Source organism: Podarcis gaigeae (assembly GCF_964106915.1).
Source record: "Podarcis gaigeae genome assembly, chromosome: 6".
In the NCBI taxonomy this organism is placed as follows: Eukaryota; Metazoa; Chordata; class Lepidosauria; order Squamata; family Lacertidae; genus Podarcis; species Podarcis gaigeae.
Genome location: NC_139682.1, coordinates 64,920,964 through 64,936,954, shown reverse-complemented (window position 1 = coordinate 64,936,954; position 15,991 = coordinate 64,920,964). Strand labels below are relative to the sequence as shown.

Genomic DNA, 15,991 nt, shown 5'->3' with positions numbered 1-15,991 from the left:
GGATGTTGGTGTTGAGATGCAAGACACATCCAGGCTTGAATTGTCAGATCTTTGCTGTGAGAGCTAATACTGCAGGAACTACACTTTACAAATCTTAATTTAAAATGGGTTTCTTCAAAGAATAGCCCCACAATGCAGAGTTACAGGTACTAAAAAGCAACAACACAAAACCCCTATTGATTTTTTCATTATCATCCCTGTTTATCCAAGAACTGCATTTTGGCTTACTGCTTGCCGCACATAGCCAAGATAATTGGACAGAAGTAGCTAATTTGAGCGTTAGAACTCAAGTTAAGGAGTATGGTTGTCCTTCTGAACCACTACATGTGTAATTTGTACTGGGCTGCTTGTGACAGATGGAGCATCCCTTTTCAAGTGGTGTTCTGTGATAGAGAGCAGGAACAGTTGTAGTGGAGTTATTACAAAACATATAGGTCACTTTATTACATTTACGGCTCAAAAGGAGCGTTTGAAAATGGCTTTGGTACCACTCTGATTCAAGCTGTTGCATGGCTAATTAGCAAAGGTTTCCAATCCGGATAAATGTCTGCTGCATCTGCAGACCACCTTTCCCCAAAATTAGCTCTAGAAATATATTAAAGGTGCTTGTTCATTGATCTGAGCCTTCTGCTAAATGTGACCTAATGGCTGCTGGATTATTTGGTTCACCTGAGCACATGAAATACCTCAAATCTGGCACTGCTGCCTTTCTTGAAAGATGGAAGTATAGAGATTATGGCTGTCAGGACAAAGCACCAGGGAAGATGAAATATTACTTATGAAGGCCTGGTAGCAGCTGTTTGGGCTTGTGATTGCAGTAACTAATAATGGAAATGGGAGGTCAGATGCATAGAAATGAGAAGCTTAATGTTACGCTCTTTGCTACAGTGTTCCCTGTGCCCGCCTGTATCTGTCTATCCCACTTCTTTATATCCTGCCTTTCAGGATACAGATCCTCCCACGGCAGTGTACAAGAAACAGTGCAGTATTAGTGAAAGAGCTAACAAGGTGTCCACTAGCTGTTATGGACTAGCGCTCCCATCACCCCCAGCCGGCCCAGCAAATAGTTAAGGATGATGGGAGTTGTTGTCATCAGCAGTATGTGGAGGATACTAAGCTGGCTATTGCTGATCTACATCAAATGAGGTGAAGCGCTGAAGGATAACTAATTCATTGCCAGCAATCCTGTGCCCATTTACCTGGGTTTAAGCCCCACTGAACTCAGTAGTAGGACTTGCTTATGAATATAGACATGTGTAAGGTAGTTTAGTGAATGCAAACAGGTCTGTGTCATGTAGCCTTTTCACAGAACTTTAGTGCCATTCAGAATGCAATAGGGAATGCAAGTAGAAGAAGGAGGTGTGGTTAGGCTTTTAAGAAATAAAAGTTGCCAAGAAACTTTGGGCAGGATTCACTTAACTGGCAGAAACCCTGCATGAGGAATTCCACTTGCCTGATGGGATTACCCCTCCCTCTGCCCGCATGCGCCACAAAATTGGCTGAGGGTGGGGAGGTGCGGAACACAGGATCATTCCCTCTGACAAGCTGGAATGCTTGGAAGAGCACAATGTTGAATTATATCCTCTATTCAAAATAAACAATTGCATGCATAAATACAGCATAGGCCTAGCAGTGATGATCCACTATTTCCTGTTGATGAAGATTTCAGTGGTGTTGCAAGTCACCATGAAGAGAGCTGCTTGACTTCCCACCAGAAGGGGTCGTGCTACTCCTGTTCCTAACACATTTCTTAACTGCAGTGATGAGATGCATTACACTTTACTGTATACCAGTGAAGGAATAGGGAGATATTCCTCAAGGCATTTGCCAAAACACAATTTCACACTTTCTACCTGGGAGACGCATGGGATATTACCTCAAGAAAGGTGGAAATGGGAGACCTTCCCTTCCCTTCAATAAGTTATTAGCACTTCTGTTTCAACATGTTTCCTTTTACCAGGGCTGCAGTAGTAATAATAATACAAAATCCCTGCTTTGCAGAGAATGGGAGAACTAATCTTTGAAATGCTGGTGGGCTCCTCGGAACTATGTGAAGGCAATAAGCTTATGCCAATGTTTTAAATGTGTTAGGAAAGTATACCTCAGGCATGGGGCAGGGACCCCACAGTGGAGTCCCATCCTTCCTGACCGCTGGCTGTGCTAGTTAGGGCTGATGGGAAGTTAACTTCTTGCTTTGATTTGCCTAAGACAAACAATACCCCCTTCACAAAAACTCCACACAGAGAGAAACAGCAATAAGCATGATTATCATAAGGCCTCAAAAGCCTTGAGAAGGAAGTACATTTTTGCATGGTGCCAAAAGGGGGAGAATGTCAGCACCAGGCAAGCCTTGCTGGGAAGAGAATTCCATAGAGTGAAGCCAAAACCAAAAAGGCCCCCCTCCCTTGGCGTAATTCTTCAAACGTCTCTCAGACAGAGGACCTGCAGAGGAGCCTGGGATCACGAATGAAGGGTCAATGTATGCTCACTTGGTAAATTGTAGTTCCAAAACATCTGAAGGGACTTCTTTGCCATACACACAGCTAGGCATAACCCATCCCACTACTATGTATAAAGTGCTGAATATTGATTTTGCTGACTACATGGCCTTTTGCAGTGAAATTAAGACAGGTTGCCAGAATCAAATTCTTAGATTCCAGCTTAGTTTTGCTTAGCACTGAGTTCTGGGTGGCATGTTCTTGACTCCACAAAGATGGAGGTTTCTATAACAGGTAAACCTTGGGACCCTTGTGGACAGATATGAAGATAGGAGTGGAGCACTATAACATCTACTGCCTTGTCTTCCTTGAAATGAAGGTCTTCCTTGAAATGAAGGTCCAGAGGTTCATACGGATCGAAAAAGGAATACAGAAAAAGCCATTCAAAGGAACAGACGAGAAGAGAACATTTTCATTAGGAGTAGGCGATGCCAGCAAAAAACACTGGGAGCAGACCATAAATGGATTTTAGGCATGGCTAACTTAAGTCCATGGATTTCAGTGGGTCTAATTGGTGTATGACTTAGTTGGATACTACCCGTTGCTTTTTTAAAGTTTCCTTCCCACTGTTTTTAAGCCAGAACAGACATTGTAGTTACTATTAATAGGGCCATCAAGGCTGTGTTCTTTCTCAATACATTTTTTTAAAGCCTTCAAAGCCTGTGGCCATCAGTACATCTTATGGCAGTAAAAACCTTAATAAGTTGCACATTGTCTGAATAATTTCTCAAAACATGTTCAAGCCCAAGAGATTTGGGAGACATTTTCTGCACCTTTTGCAGCTCTGTGACAAGTATTTTTGACAAGAGGCAACTAGAATCATACACTGAAATAAATATTATTCTTGATTTGCCCCTCAATTGGGAGTAAAATATGCATACTTCTTAGTGGCGCACCAGACGCCATTGCTTGTTCCTTTAATATGGGTCCCCAGCTGTAACGTAGCTTTAAGTGTATGCAGTTGTCTACCACTATGTCACTTTCCTTTCCTTATCCTTACCCTCCTTCCAAAGCACATTCAATGCACGTGACTTCCCTCAGAGAATTGTGGGAACTGTAGTTTCACTTACTCAGAGCTACAGTTTCCAGTACCCTTAACAAACTACAGTTCCCAAAGTTCTTTGGGTGAAGTGACTGAATGTACTTTAAATGGGTTTTTTTTGGGGGGGGGCTGAATCTTCCCCATTTTCCACTGCCTATTGCAGATTGTAAGCACCTTGGAGGCAGGGTTCTGCCCAGGTAACTCTTGTTAGGTTTACATCCCTGCTGATGGCATCCCAGACCCTCCAAGCATCCCTGTTTTCCAGGGGCTACCCTGATTTAAAGAAGCCATCCTGGTTTCTGACCGGGATGTCTGGTTTTCCTTAGGATGTCCGTATTTTCATTGGAGAAATGTTGGAGGGTATGGAGTTATCCAACCTTCAAGCCACCTGTAGGCAATCCTGCATAGGGAAGTGTATTTTAATGTTTAATTATGTTTTTATATATGTTGGAAGCTGCCCAGAGTGCTGGGGCAACCCAATTAAGATGTGTGGGGTATAAATAATAACATTATCATTATGGAATGGGACGTCCCTATTTTCATCGGAGAAATGTTGGAGGCTATGGCATCCTGCCGTGATGGATCACTTGCTTTCTGCCTTTCCTCCTATTCCTGTATACGCCTCCTCCCCTCTACACAGCATTGACTGGGTAGAGATTTCAGGAAGAGCCCAACAACTGGTGGAAATGCTTCAGATCCTCGCCTAACAGGGGCAGCTGCGCGGGAGCGCAGTGGAATCAAACCAAGCAGTTCCCCTAGGACGTAGGTGAACAAGCATTGTGGGTGGTCTGGCCAAGGCATACCAGCTTCCGAACCTTTAAAATGGAAGTCGTGCTGTTATCTCTGTTGGTAGAGCGTGTGAGCCTCTCAATCTCAGGGTCGTGGGTTCGAGCCCCACATGATCGGGCAAAAGATTCCGGCGTCGCAGGGGGTTGGACTAGATGACCCTCGTGGTCCCTTCCAACTCGTATCATTCTATGTTCTTAAAACTGGATCATAAATTAGCCTCCATGTCTGAATGAATCACTGGTCTAACCACTTTGCAAACTCTATAACAGTTCTGTGTATGAGATGGGGACATCATATACATATACATATACATATACATATACATATACATATACATATACATATACATATACATATACATATACATATACATATACTCTCCAGCTCTTCCGAGGTCCCTGTCTGCAGATCAGACCAGAAGCTCCACCGACGGTGTGTTGTGTGTCTGTGTGGATTTGTGTGTGTCGGGTTACAGGCGCCTGGGGAACCTGCTTGCAACACAGCGCAAGTGGCAGCGCCGTTCCTCCTATCAGCTGAGAGAGCCTCTCCAGTTCTCTCAATACATTGGGCTAAAGGAGGTTTTTCTCCCCCTCCTTTCTTTCGGTCTGTGCGCCCGCCTCCTCCAAAGCATCACCACGTGGCCCTCCCTTAGCAACGGGAAGAGATGTTTTGGCACAGTCAGCTGGGAGCCAGGTTAGGATCCCCGAGGGGAATCCACAGGGTCGCGGGCATCTGGAAGAGGCGAGGAGGATCAGCAGTCAGTTTCTGAGCGACTGCTGACTTTTAAAAGCACACGGCCTTTAAGCATCAGGGTTTTTTTTGTTTTTGCTTAAAAAGCCATTCTGCTAAAATGAACCATCCTCACCCTGGGTAAGTGAGAAGGTTCCAGATCTTCAGGGGGAGGGTCAGGGGGGATGGGATAAAATGGGATGGGGCAGACAGCAGCTGTATATATTTTGTGTGTCTTAAAAACCTACCTATTCACCAGCTTGGCGGGGGGGGGGGCCTTTTTGGTATTGTTTCAGGGTTCATCTCCTTTTTGAAAATTACATATATGTGCCTTTTCTCCCCCATTACCAAAATGTCATTTTCTTTTCAAAATGAAAGAGAGGCTTTTATGTATAATGATGACATGCGTCACTCTCGCCGTCAGAGTTGCAAGCGTCAGGTGCTAAACCTCAATTAATGGAGCAGAAAGATATGTTTAGTGCAAAGTTTGTTAGACAGCAGAGGAATACGAACAGGGAAGTGCCACAGCTGAACTCATTCATATTCTCCTAGAGCGATGCGGTGGCAAGGAGCATGGAGGGGTAATTTAATATTAAAAACCCGTATCCAAACTAAAGTTACTGTTATCTTCCTCCTTTTGGGTTACCTGCCTAAATACAGATTTGGCAGCTCTTGCTATTCAACCAGAGAAATCTTTTATGCAACTTAACTGATATTTTAAAGCAACTGTGATGAGTTGCTTTCTTGTAATGAGCCATCAGAAATAAAGGCTGGGAGGCAAAATATCTCTGAGCTTGTCTTGCATTTAATTTAAAGTTTTCTTTTCCCTTTCCCTTGTATCTATCACCTTTTCAAAGAAGAAGAAGAAGAAGAAGAAGAAGAAAATGGAGGGGATCCAAATTTAAATCATTACAAGTTTCTTGCATTAGAGATGCAACAATAACTTTGACTTGTCAACACTGGCTGTTTTTTTGTTTTGTTTTCTAATTAATTATTTGAGAATTGTGAAATCAACTGTAAGGAAAGCAACAGTAATAAATTCACAGCTGATCATACATTGCTTAACTTGCTAAAACATCCAGCTTTTTATTGGGTAATATTCACACTTGTTTTGAACTTGGACAGATGATTATGATGATTATTTTTAAGTGAACTTTGAGTGTTTTAAACAGGTGAACTTTAGTGAAGATAACCCCTGAAGCTGTGTGTATAGATTAACTTAATGAAGACAAATCCATATATCTTGTTTTTGGCAAAAAAATATCTATGCCAAGCCATTCCAACTGAAATGCTGTATCTGGCATCGTTCTGGGAGGACTATTACACAAATCTGATCCACGGAGTTCTCCGATGTTCAATTAATGATGGACCTATTATGAATTAAGGGATCCAGATTAAGTTAGTTGTGCTTGGTTCTTATTAAAACCAATGGCATTTACATAATGATTAACTTACTCCGTTGATTTCAATGTGACTTAAACTTAACTGAGGCTACAATCCTATACCCACTAATACCCACTAATCCTATACCTGCTAAGTCCCATTGAACTCAGTGGGTTATATCCAGGGCATAGCAAAAATATGCAATGCAGCTTTACATAGTGATCATAAATAGAATGTGCAGGGAGAGGAACAGGAAACTAGGCTAATCTACGATCTTCTACAAAGCCTCCCAACATAGTTTAGGCATACCTTTTTGACAAGGTAGTAGTGACAACTAGAAGCTACAATGGACAAAATTGTTCTTCTGTGTATCTCTTAAAGCTGCTATCAGGCTATATACTGGGGGTGAGGAACATACGGTCTTGCAGATGTTGCTGGAACTCCCATCATCCCTGACTGTTGGCCATGCCATCGTATCTGTGGCTGTTGGGTACTGAGACTCAATATTGCAGAGGGCACTGGATGAGATGACTCTTTGGGTTGCTTCCAACTCTGTAGTTTGAAGATTCATACATTGGGAGGGCAGCAGGTTCTCCACCTGTGGCCAATGCTGGATCACTGGCCTTCAGCTCCAGCCCTACTTTTCTCCATCGCTGCCTATCAATACGGCTGCCTCCTGTGACCCTTGGCCATATAAAGGTGTTTGTGTCAGAGACCCATCTTCACCTTGGTTCTTCAATCCTTCAACTCTGTCTCTTGACCATTCCCATGCATTGTTTTATTAGCCCACTTGCTACTCAATCACCTAAGCCTCTCTCTCTTCCTTCAAGGCTCTCCAGACCTCAGCTTTAACATTTATTCAGCACCCCTCTCTTATTAACCCCTTCTTGCCTGAGAGACCCTTCCTTACCCTTTCCTCAAGCCTCCTTTCCTCCATCTATTCTGGGTTTCCTATCTTCTAGAACTTTTTTCCAGTACTCATTCTGCCTTTGAAAAATAGTTCTGATTCTGGCTCCAGGTCCCATGTTGAGTTGATTTTTAATCCCAGCCAGACTGGCAGCTCCATTTTATCGCCGAAGGCACATTGCAAACTTCCTCAGAGTTTTGCTTCTGGAAGTTAAATGTTCAGAAACATTCCATACTATTAGTCTTTTCTCAGCCATTCAGTGCCAGAGGCTTTACAGCCATCAACACAATACAACGTCTATTTAAATTATTTACAACTCACTTTTCATTGTTCACGGGACACGGGTGCCTAGGACTTGCTGATCAGAAGGTCAGCGGTTCGAATCCCCGCAACAGGGTGAGCTCCCGTTGCTCGGTCTCTGCTCCTGCCAACCTAGCAGTTCAAAAGCACATCAAAGTGCAAGTAGATAAATAGGTACCGCTTCAGCGGGAAGGTAAACAGTGTTTCCTTGCGCCTCTCTGGTCTGCCAGAAGTGGCTCAGTCATGCTGGCCACATGACCTGGAAGCTGTATGCCGGCTCCCTCGGCCAGTAAAGCGAGATGAGCGCTGCAACCCCAGAGTCGGTCACGACTGGACCTAATGGTCAGGGGTCCCTTTACCTTTACCTTTTCATTGATCACACAACCCTAGCATGAGGGAAAACTTTAAAATACACTAAAACAACATTTCCTTTAAACAGAATTCAATGTAAAACCAAACATCATAATTTAATTGTGATTATTGGAACTTGTGAAATATATATAACTTTGGAAAATCAACCAAATCTTTGTTCCACTTCCTATGCCTTTGCATCATGCATCATGCTCCATGCCTTACTATGATGCTGGATCTAGACACATTTTTTAAAAAAAGCGTTTAAGGGAAACACGTTGTAAACCTCAAAGAGGGAAATAACATTGGCAAAAGACAGAACTCGACAGCACCACCTGGTGTCACAGTGTTATAACGCATATAAAATGCTTTCCCTTTACTAATGTAGCTGAGTCCTAACATTCACCTGCCATTTGACCAGTTAAAGCCTGGGTAAATTCTTCCATAATTTCTCCTGGCAGCTTGTGTACTGTGACCATTTTCAGATTCAGTGGTGACTCTTAAAGGAACAAAAGCAAACATTCAAAAATTAACTAAGATCTCAAGAGTGATTAGTCAACTAGCCTTGCCATGAGACTTCATGTATCTTAATGGGTTGTATATAATCTGCTGGGACTTCCATATTATACGAAACATTCAGTTTCCTGTTAAATGAAGGCTCTGTACACAACACCAGCTTAAATGCAGCTACGTTGCTCTTTTCTCAATTCAGATCAAAGCAGGTTTTTGGAAAACTGAGTATTTCATAAGAAACAACAGGATATATACAGGATAGATATGGATTGTGACTGATGTTGAGTGTACACCACTTTCCAGTGGGAGAGTGTTGGATGCAGAGTAAACAGGAATGTGTGTACACTATTATATATTTACCCAGGGGTAAGGCCCATTTACCTTTATGAAGCTTATTTCTGAACAGACGTATGTAGGATAATGCTGCTATTCTGTTTGCAAAGGTGTGAGTTTTCTTTATCACAACTGGAAATAAAGCTACATTGGTCACTGTATTAAAGGTATTAAACCTGGGAAAATATCTCGGTTGCGGTTGGGTCTCATTTCAGCTTAAGTGTAGAATTGGCAATAAAGTGCAATTGTAAACTATAAGGCAGAGATTGTAACTCCCTGTAACTGGCTCTACGGATCAATAACTAGGATCTTTCCAGATTGTTTCTTTGGTGTACCATTGCTAACTTAATTGCACCATGAACAATTAACCGTGAAGATTTGTTTTCTAAAAAATAATGTTAGAGACTTATGGAGTCTTATGTTCAAATCTACTTTCAAATCAATAAAAAGAGTCACAAAAATTTGCTCTGAAAGGCAACGCTGTTTACAGGACATAAAGTACCGTGACAGTAGTAAAGGGCAGATAATGTATTTGGATCTTGCATCATAACCTGCCAAGGGGGCAGGTCTTTGGTTTGATAAAGCCGTAAGGGTTACGGTTCTGCGTTTCTGCATGATTAGGCCTTGATGGCTGGTGGCCTCATCGTGCCCTTTTCTGATTGGAGTTGTGTGCTGGTTGGAGCTGTGCATTGCACACCCTAACAGGAGGTAGTGAGTTTCAGCAGAGGAATGGTTGAGACAAGCAAGGCTCAGGGCTTGCAGGACCTATGACTGTGTTTGGGGAGCAAGCCCTTCAGGAACTAACGAGTGATTGGGGGAATTATTCCAGTGCTAGGAGGAAGCTCTTCTCATTGCTACCTGTGGTTGTACACTTCATGTTTCCACCCTCTTCTATCACCACCCCAATGAAGATGCTTTATTCTCTTTTGTCTCAGGTATGGTTAGTAAGCTTGTGGTAAACAAACAGTGCTCCGTGCATTGCCAGGAACAGGTAACATAAGAAGAATGTTGTTCGCTTGTGGTCTTTCCAGTGTTGAAAACATAATATGTGTACTATGGTTTGCTGTTAACACTTGGAAACAGAAACCTGGTCTAGGCTTTCAGTACATAGTGTGTGCACATGCATGTATTGTTTGTTTGAATGAAAGGCATACATTTCTTTAACAGGGTGGAAACCATGCCCACACGTAACCAGCGATGTCATACTAAATTTCATCGTATTGGACCTGCTGGGTGGGAAAGGAGCCCATTTCTTTCTCACAAACTACAGACTCTCATGAGATGTGCTTCAAAAGCAAAAGGCTGGGGTCCGAGTCTGCCTAGAAGCTAGATCATCAAAGCTGGAAGCCTTTCTCTGTGATCCAAAACAACTGTGAAAACAGGGTTTGGGGGACTGGCCTGGCTCGGATGGATATAGAAGTGTCTCTTTGTATGGTTAAGTCCCTGATGTATATCCCTGTGCATATTTACCAGTGAGGGGAAAGGGGAGGCACGTGATGATGCATGGGGATGAGAAAGAATGGGGACCAGTAATGGGCTTCTACTAGCGCATGATGCTCAGATGCTAAACGGTGTTTTTAGCAGCAAGTAGAAGTACAGTGTTACCTCAGGTTACATACGCTTCAGGTTACATACGCTTCAGGTTACAGACTCCGCTAACCCAGAAATAGTGCTTCAGGTTAAGAACTTTGCTTCAGGATAGGAACAGAAATCGTGCTCTGGCGGCGCGGCGGCAGTAGGAGGCCCCATTAGCTAAAGTGGTGCTTCAGGTTAAGAACAGTTTCAGGTTAAGAACGGACCTCCAGAACAAATTAAGTACTTAACCCGAGGTACCACTGTAAAGCCAAATATTGTAAGAAGACCAACAAATTACATATCTTCCAACTAGACACACAGAATTTCCTTAATCAAAAGAAACTCAGGGTTTCACTGGATCTGAATCTGCCCCATTCTTGCCCGTGGGGAGTAATGCTGCTTCCTTCAATCATACGCCGTGAATGCTAAGCATTCACTTATACTGTAGCTGACAAACTGGCCAGCGTTGAGTTATCTGATCCAGAGAGTAGCCCAGGGAACTTCATGGAGAACTCCAGGTTGAACCCAAACTGTCCAGGTCATGATCTATGGCAAGTGTGGGGAATGTTGGTCATTGGTAATGCTTTATGGGGCTGATGAGAGTTGCAGTTCTACAATATCCGGAAGGCCAAAGATTATCCACCCTTGATCTACGGGTATTCATGAGCAGGTGCGTGGCAAAAGGTCAGAAATGAGGACTCCCATAGCTAGCTAACATCTCTCTTGGGATTAGTAATAATAATTGCTCGTCAGAGAAAAAGAGCTTGACATTTATTCTATTGAGCACTGCAGCCTTAAACCTGTCTTTTGAACAAAGTGCTGTTTGAGCCTATAATGAATTTGGACGTTTTGCTGAAATGAGACTACCCACAACTGAAATGTAACACAGTAGTTCAGCAGCTAGCGTTGCTCCATCCCTGTGATATCTGTGATATTTGAGATATCTGTGTTTTAACTTGTATCTGGCCCGTGAAATACTGAGAAGGAAGTAAATGAAAGAATATTGGGGTAGGTTAATTCCCCCCTACACCTCTATTCATGCAGCACACTAGTGCCAGGAGACATTATAAATCAATGCGTGGCATAATTGCTGTAATCTGGCAGTTTCAGATGCAAATGCAACTACTGCGATAAGGAAAGTAACATAAAACAGTTGCTATAGCGCCAGTGTTTAATCACCAGGCATAACACGTCAAACTAAATTGTCTGCTTAAAGTTCAATTTATCTGGTGTAGGCTGTGGGATCATTGTGAAACCAAAAATAAACTTCCTGTAAGTCTTTGGCTTTTGTCAATGTTCTTTTCTGAAGAGAATATTTTTATGCCACCCTTTCTTCCCACCAAGAGACCTTTTGTTTACCATCACACAACATCCTGATAGCAAATCCACCTGCTAAAAGCCACAGGGTTAACACACAACAAGAGAACTGAGGGAAGAGAAAGGTGAGCTAATAATAATTGTATTCACCATTTCATTTAAGATGAGGTGGCATAAATTTCCTTGGCTTGCTTGGCATTTAAAAGAAGAAGAAGAAGAGTTTGGATTTGATATCCCGCCTTTCACTCCCCTTCAGGAGTCTCAAAGCGGCTAACAATCTCCTTTTTCCTTCCTCCCCCACAACAAACACTCTGGGGTTAAAGGTAAAGGTAAAGGTAAAGGGAACCCTGACCATTAGGTCCAGTCGTGGCCGACTCTGGGGTTGCGGCACTCATCTCGCTTTACTGGCCGAGGGAGCCGGCGTACAGCTTCTGGGTCATGTGGCCAGCATGACTAAGCCACTTCTGGCGAACCAGAGCAGTGCACGGAAACACCGTTTACCTTCCTGCCAGAGTGGTACCTATTTATCTACTTGCACTTTGATGTGCTTTTGAACTGCTAGGTTGGCAGGAGCTGGGACCAAGCAACGGGAGCACACCCCGTCTCGGGGATTCGAACTGCCAACCTTCTGATCGGCAAGTCCTAGGCTCTGTAGTTTAACCCACAGTGCCACCCGCGTCCCACAGAAGAGGGTTTGTTTAGGCTTATTCCCACTATGCCTTTATCTCAGGAGGTGCGCAAAGAATCTAAACCAGATGCACCTCTTTAAATGTTCATGTGTTGATATCACCCTTGTTGGGCCAGGGCAGGTCTTTAAGGACACACATCGTAGCTCTGTAAGCACCTTACAGAGCACCTTCCACACCCCAGCTGTGGAAAATGCTGGTGTAACTGCAGCAGATACAACTTCCAGCCTTCCTCAACCTGTACTGGCTGGAGCTGATGGGAGTTGTGCTCCAAAACCTCTGGAGGGCACCAGATTGGGGAAGTTGGCATAGAACCTCTCTTAGCCCTGAAAAAAGTTACCAAGGTAACTATGTGGGTTGTTTTGCCAGGGTGTTGTGTATATGTGTGTGTGTTCCTTGCATTTTAAGATAAACAGTTCTTTGGGTTGTTGTTTTTTACGACTGTTTACAAGTGACTATTTTGGTTTCAGATTACTTGCAAATTACAACAGTCTAACAGACAAGCACCTGGCAGGCTACTTCAGCAACACCCGGATTAGACGTCACCTGCGGAGATCAGGGCTGGTAAGTATGCAAATATTTCTTGTCAGTTTCCCTGCGTTGAGCCCCGGAGTGAGGACTTATTGTTGAACTACAACTCCCATCGTCCATGACCATTGGCGACGCCACTGGTACTGATGGGAGTAGTAGTTTCTCATTCCCAAATTAAACACATCTGTTTATTGAAATGCATGTTATCCAACCCTTCCTTTTAGGATCTCAGGATGGTATGCATGATTCTCCCTTACCGTTTATCTTGGTGACAACCCTGAGAAATTTGTTTGGCTGAGAGAAAGTGAGTGGCCCGCGATCACCCAGGGAGCCAGCTGAGTGGGAATTTGATTCACATAGTGGCTAAGTGGTGACACTTTTAGCATTCTGTTTCATATCCTAGCCTCTTGCCCTTGCCGCCACCTGAGAAAAAGCATTTGGGGCATACAGTGGTACCTTGGTTTATGAACTTAATCCGTTCCAGAAGTCCATTCTTAAACCAAAGCATTCTTAAACCTAGGCGTGCTTTCCCATAGCAGCGGGGGACTCAATTTACAAATGGAACATACTCTCAACAGGAAACGAAACGTTCTTATTCCAAGGCAAAGTTCACAAACCAAAACACCTACTTCTGGGTTTGCAGTGCTCCTAATCCAAGTTGTTCATCAACTAAGATGTTCGTTAATGAAGGTACCACTGTATTTCATCTACTACCAAGCCTGGGTGCCGTGGCATTCCTAATAATGTATGGCAGCGCATCTGTTATTACTTTGACCACACCTGTCACAAATCATTGTGACAGCATCCAGAGTTGACCAATTAATGTGGCAGCATTACATGGCATGCAGTTTGCACAAAGGCTGCACACTTCCTCAGGAGCATCCAATTGAATTTTGTGGGACTTACTTCTGAGTAAACGCTTGTAGGATTGAGCTGAATGGACCCTCTCACAGGTGATGTGGAAGGGGTGTCTTCTATTCCAGGGTTGTCATTATTGGCCAATTGACCTGTCACTCACATTTACAGTGACTTGAGTCCACTGTACAGAAGTGGAAATCAAGCAGCCCAGGTGAGAGTGGACCAGGTGGGCAACCACCATTTGGAATAATGCTGTGCAAGGTTAATTTTTATGGATCAAAACCAAGTTGCTTCTGACTTTGTTGAAGTGCTGGAAAACAGAAGACGTTTCATTTTATTTACATCAGTGGGATATTCTAATTCTGATCTGAAGGGTTGCTTGTGCCGGACTTCACCTATTGACAGAGCAGTAGGTGAGAGTGACACAAAATAATGGCTACCATGATGGAATGTTCCATTTCTGGTTCCTTAACTGCCTTTTCCTCACTGAACAACCCACATTGCCTGGAAATTGCATCTATACTATACATTGAAAGCCACATCATACCAATTTAAATGGTTGTGGTTTCCCCCAAAGGATTCAGGGAACTGTAGTTTGTTAAGGGTGCTGAGGGGAAACCCCTATTCCGCTCATAGAGCTACAGGGTTCAGAGTTTCCTAGCAAGTGGAGTTGATTGTTAAATGACTCAGGGAAATGTAGATTTCTGAGGAGAATAGGGGTATCCCAATAACTCTTAGCTTCCTTTACAAACCATAGTTCCCAGTTTCTTTAGGGAGAGCCATGTCTGTTTAATGTGGTATAGTACTGTTTAAATATATAGTGCAGATGAGGTCTGACTGTAGGCAATTGCCTGATTTGCACCTAATATTTTTAAAACACAGAGAAACTCAGTGACAAATGCTTTCTTTTGTGAGGAGCTGAGGGATGGTGTGTGCGTGTTTGTGTGTGTGTGAATTAAACCTGAAAAACAAAGAGATGCAAAATTGAGAAACTGCTGCTTGCAGCAGCTAGTTGTTATGTAACATCAACCATGAAGGGCTAAAAAGAATAATGACTGCTACAAAATCAGGCATCATGAAAATAAAGTAGAATTGCTGAGATAAAATGCAGTGAATACAGGGAGGGTGGATGAATTGAAATTGAAACGGTGTACTTTTAGGCTATGGTTTTCTTGATTAATAGAAGAACTGAAACTTGGTCACCAGTTAATGAAAGTCTTGCCCCATTTGCTAGAAGCCCCCACTCTCTTTAAATATCTAATGTTATATGTGAGTAAGGCAGTAATAGGTAAATCTGGCATACTGGTGCTTTTAAACTGTCTTGCTCTTATGACTTAACACTGCAATTAATGGAAGAGTTCTGTGGGGTTCCCCCCCTTTAATGTAGTTTTGTTCAAAATATTCATACCTCTTCCTTCTGGTTCTAAATATAAGTGACAATATGAATCCCTATTAACAAAAATCTGAAATTTAAGGTTAAATGAGATCAGAATTGTAGTTACAGATATGATCATTCCTTCTGGCAATGCAACATTCACAAAAGTTAAAGTTTCCGTAAACATTTTTGCACCTCCCCACCTCCCCTGCTTTCATTCTTTGCGGACATTTTCCAGTATTAACATATCCTGTAAAAATAATCCTTCTAATTTTATTTACTTCCTCCCTTCTTCTTTTCTCAAAGAAAGCCTAACAACACAATAGGAAACATAACTCCATCTAAGCATACATTTATATGCATGTTAACTCGAACTAAGTTCCGCTGATCTGAACAGCATTTGCCCTTCAGTAGTGTGCATGGGATTGCAGCTTGATTTATAGTACAAGCCTAAGCATGTCTACTCAGAAGTAAGCCCTACAGTCATACTTCTTCTTGCCAACGCTTCATGTTGCGTTTTTTCGGGTTAAGAACACGGCACATTCAGAAGTGTTTACTTCTGGGTTTCGCTGCGTGCACACGCGCAGAAGCATTCTGCTAGTTTTGCACATGTGCAGAAGTGTTTTGCGCGGTTCGCGCATGCACAGAAGTTCTCTATCACACTATGCACATGCGCAGACGCGTTACTCTGGTTACTGACTTTTCGGGGTGCGAACAGCACCCCGTAACAGGATCTTGTCTGCAACCAGAGGTACCACTGTATTAAGGTCAGTGGGACTTGCTCTGAGGGAACCAGGTATAGGA

General features: G+C 43.0%; 1 protein-coding gene across 3 annotated transcripts in view; it reads left to right on the top strand.

The window, feature by feature from the left end:
• The first annotated feature begins 4,793 nt into the window (after positions 1 to 4,793).
• Positions 4,794 to 15,991, top strand: part of ERICH3 (glutamate rich 3) — a 62,437-nt gene continuing 51,239 nt past the window's right edge. For 2 of the 3 annotated variants that reach the window (XM_083742894.1, XM_083742891.1), the window contains exons 1-2: positions 4,794 to 5,199; positions 12,894 to 12,987. In XM_083742894.1, coding sequence (XP_083599020.1) covers positions 5,180 to 5,199; positions 12,894 to 12,987 — 114 coding nt within the window. In that variant the 5' untranslated portion in view covers positions 4,794 to 5,179. Of the gene's footprint in view, positions 5,200 to 12,893; positions 12,988 to 13,889; positions 14,024 to 15,991 lie in introns of those variants that run through there. The other variant, XM_083742895.1, reaches the window with a different exon arrangement.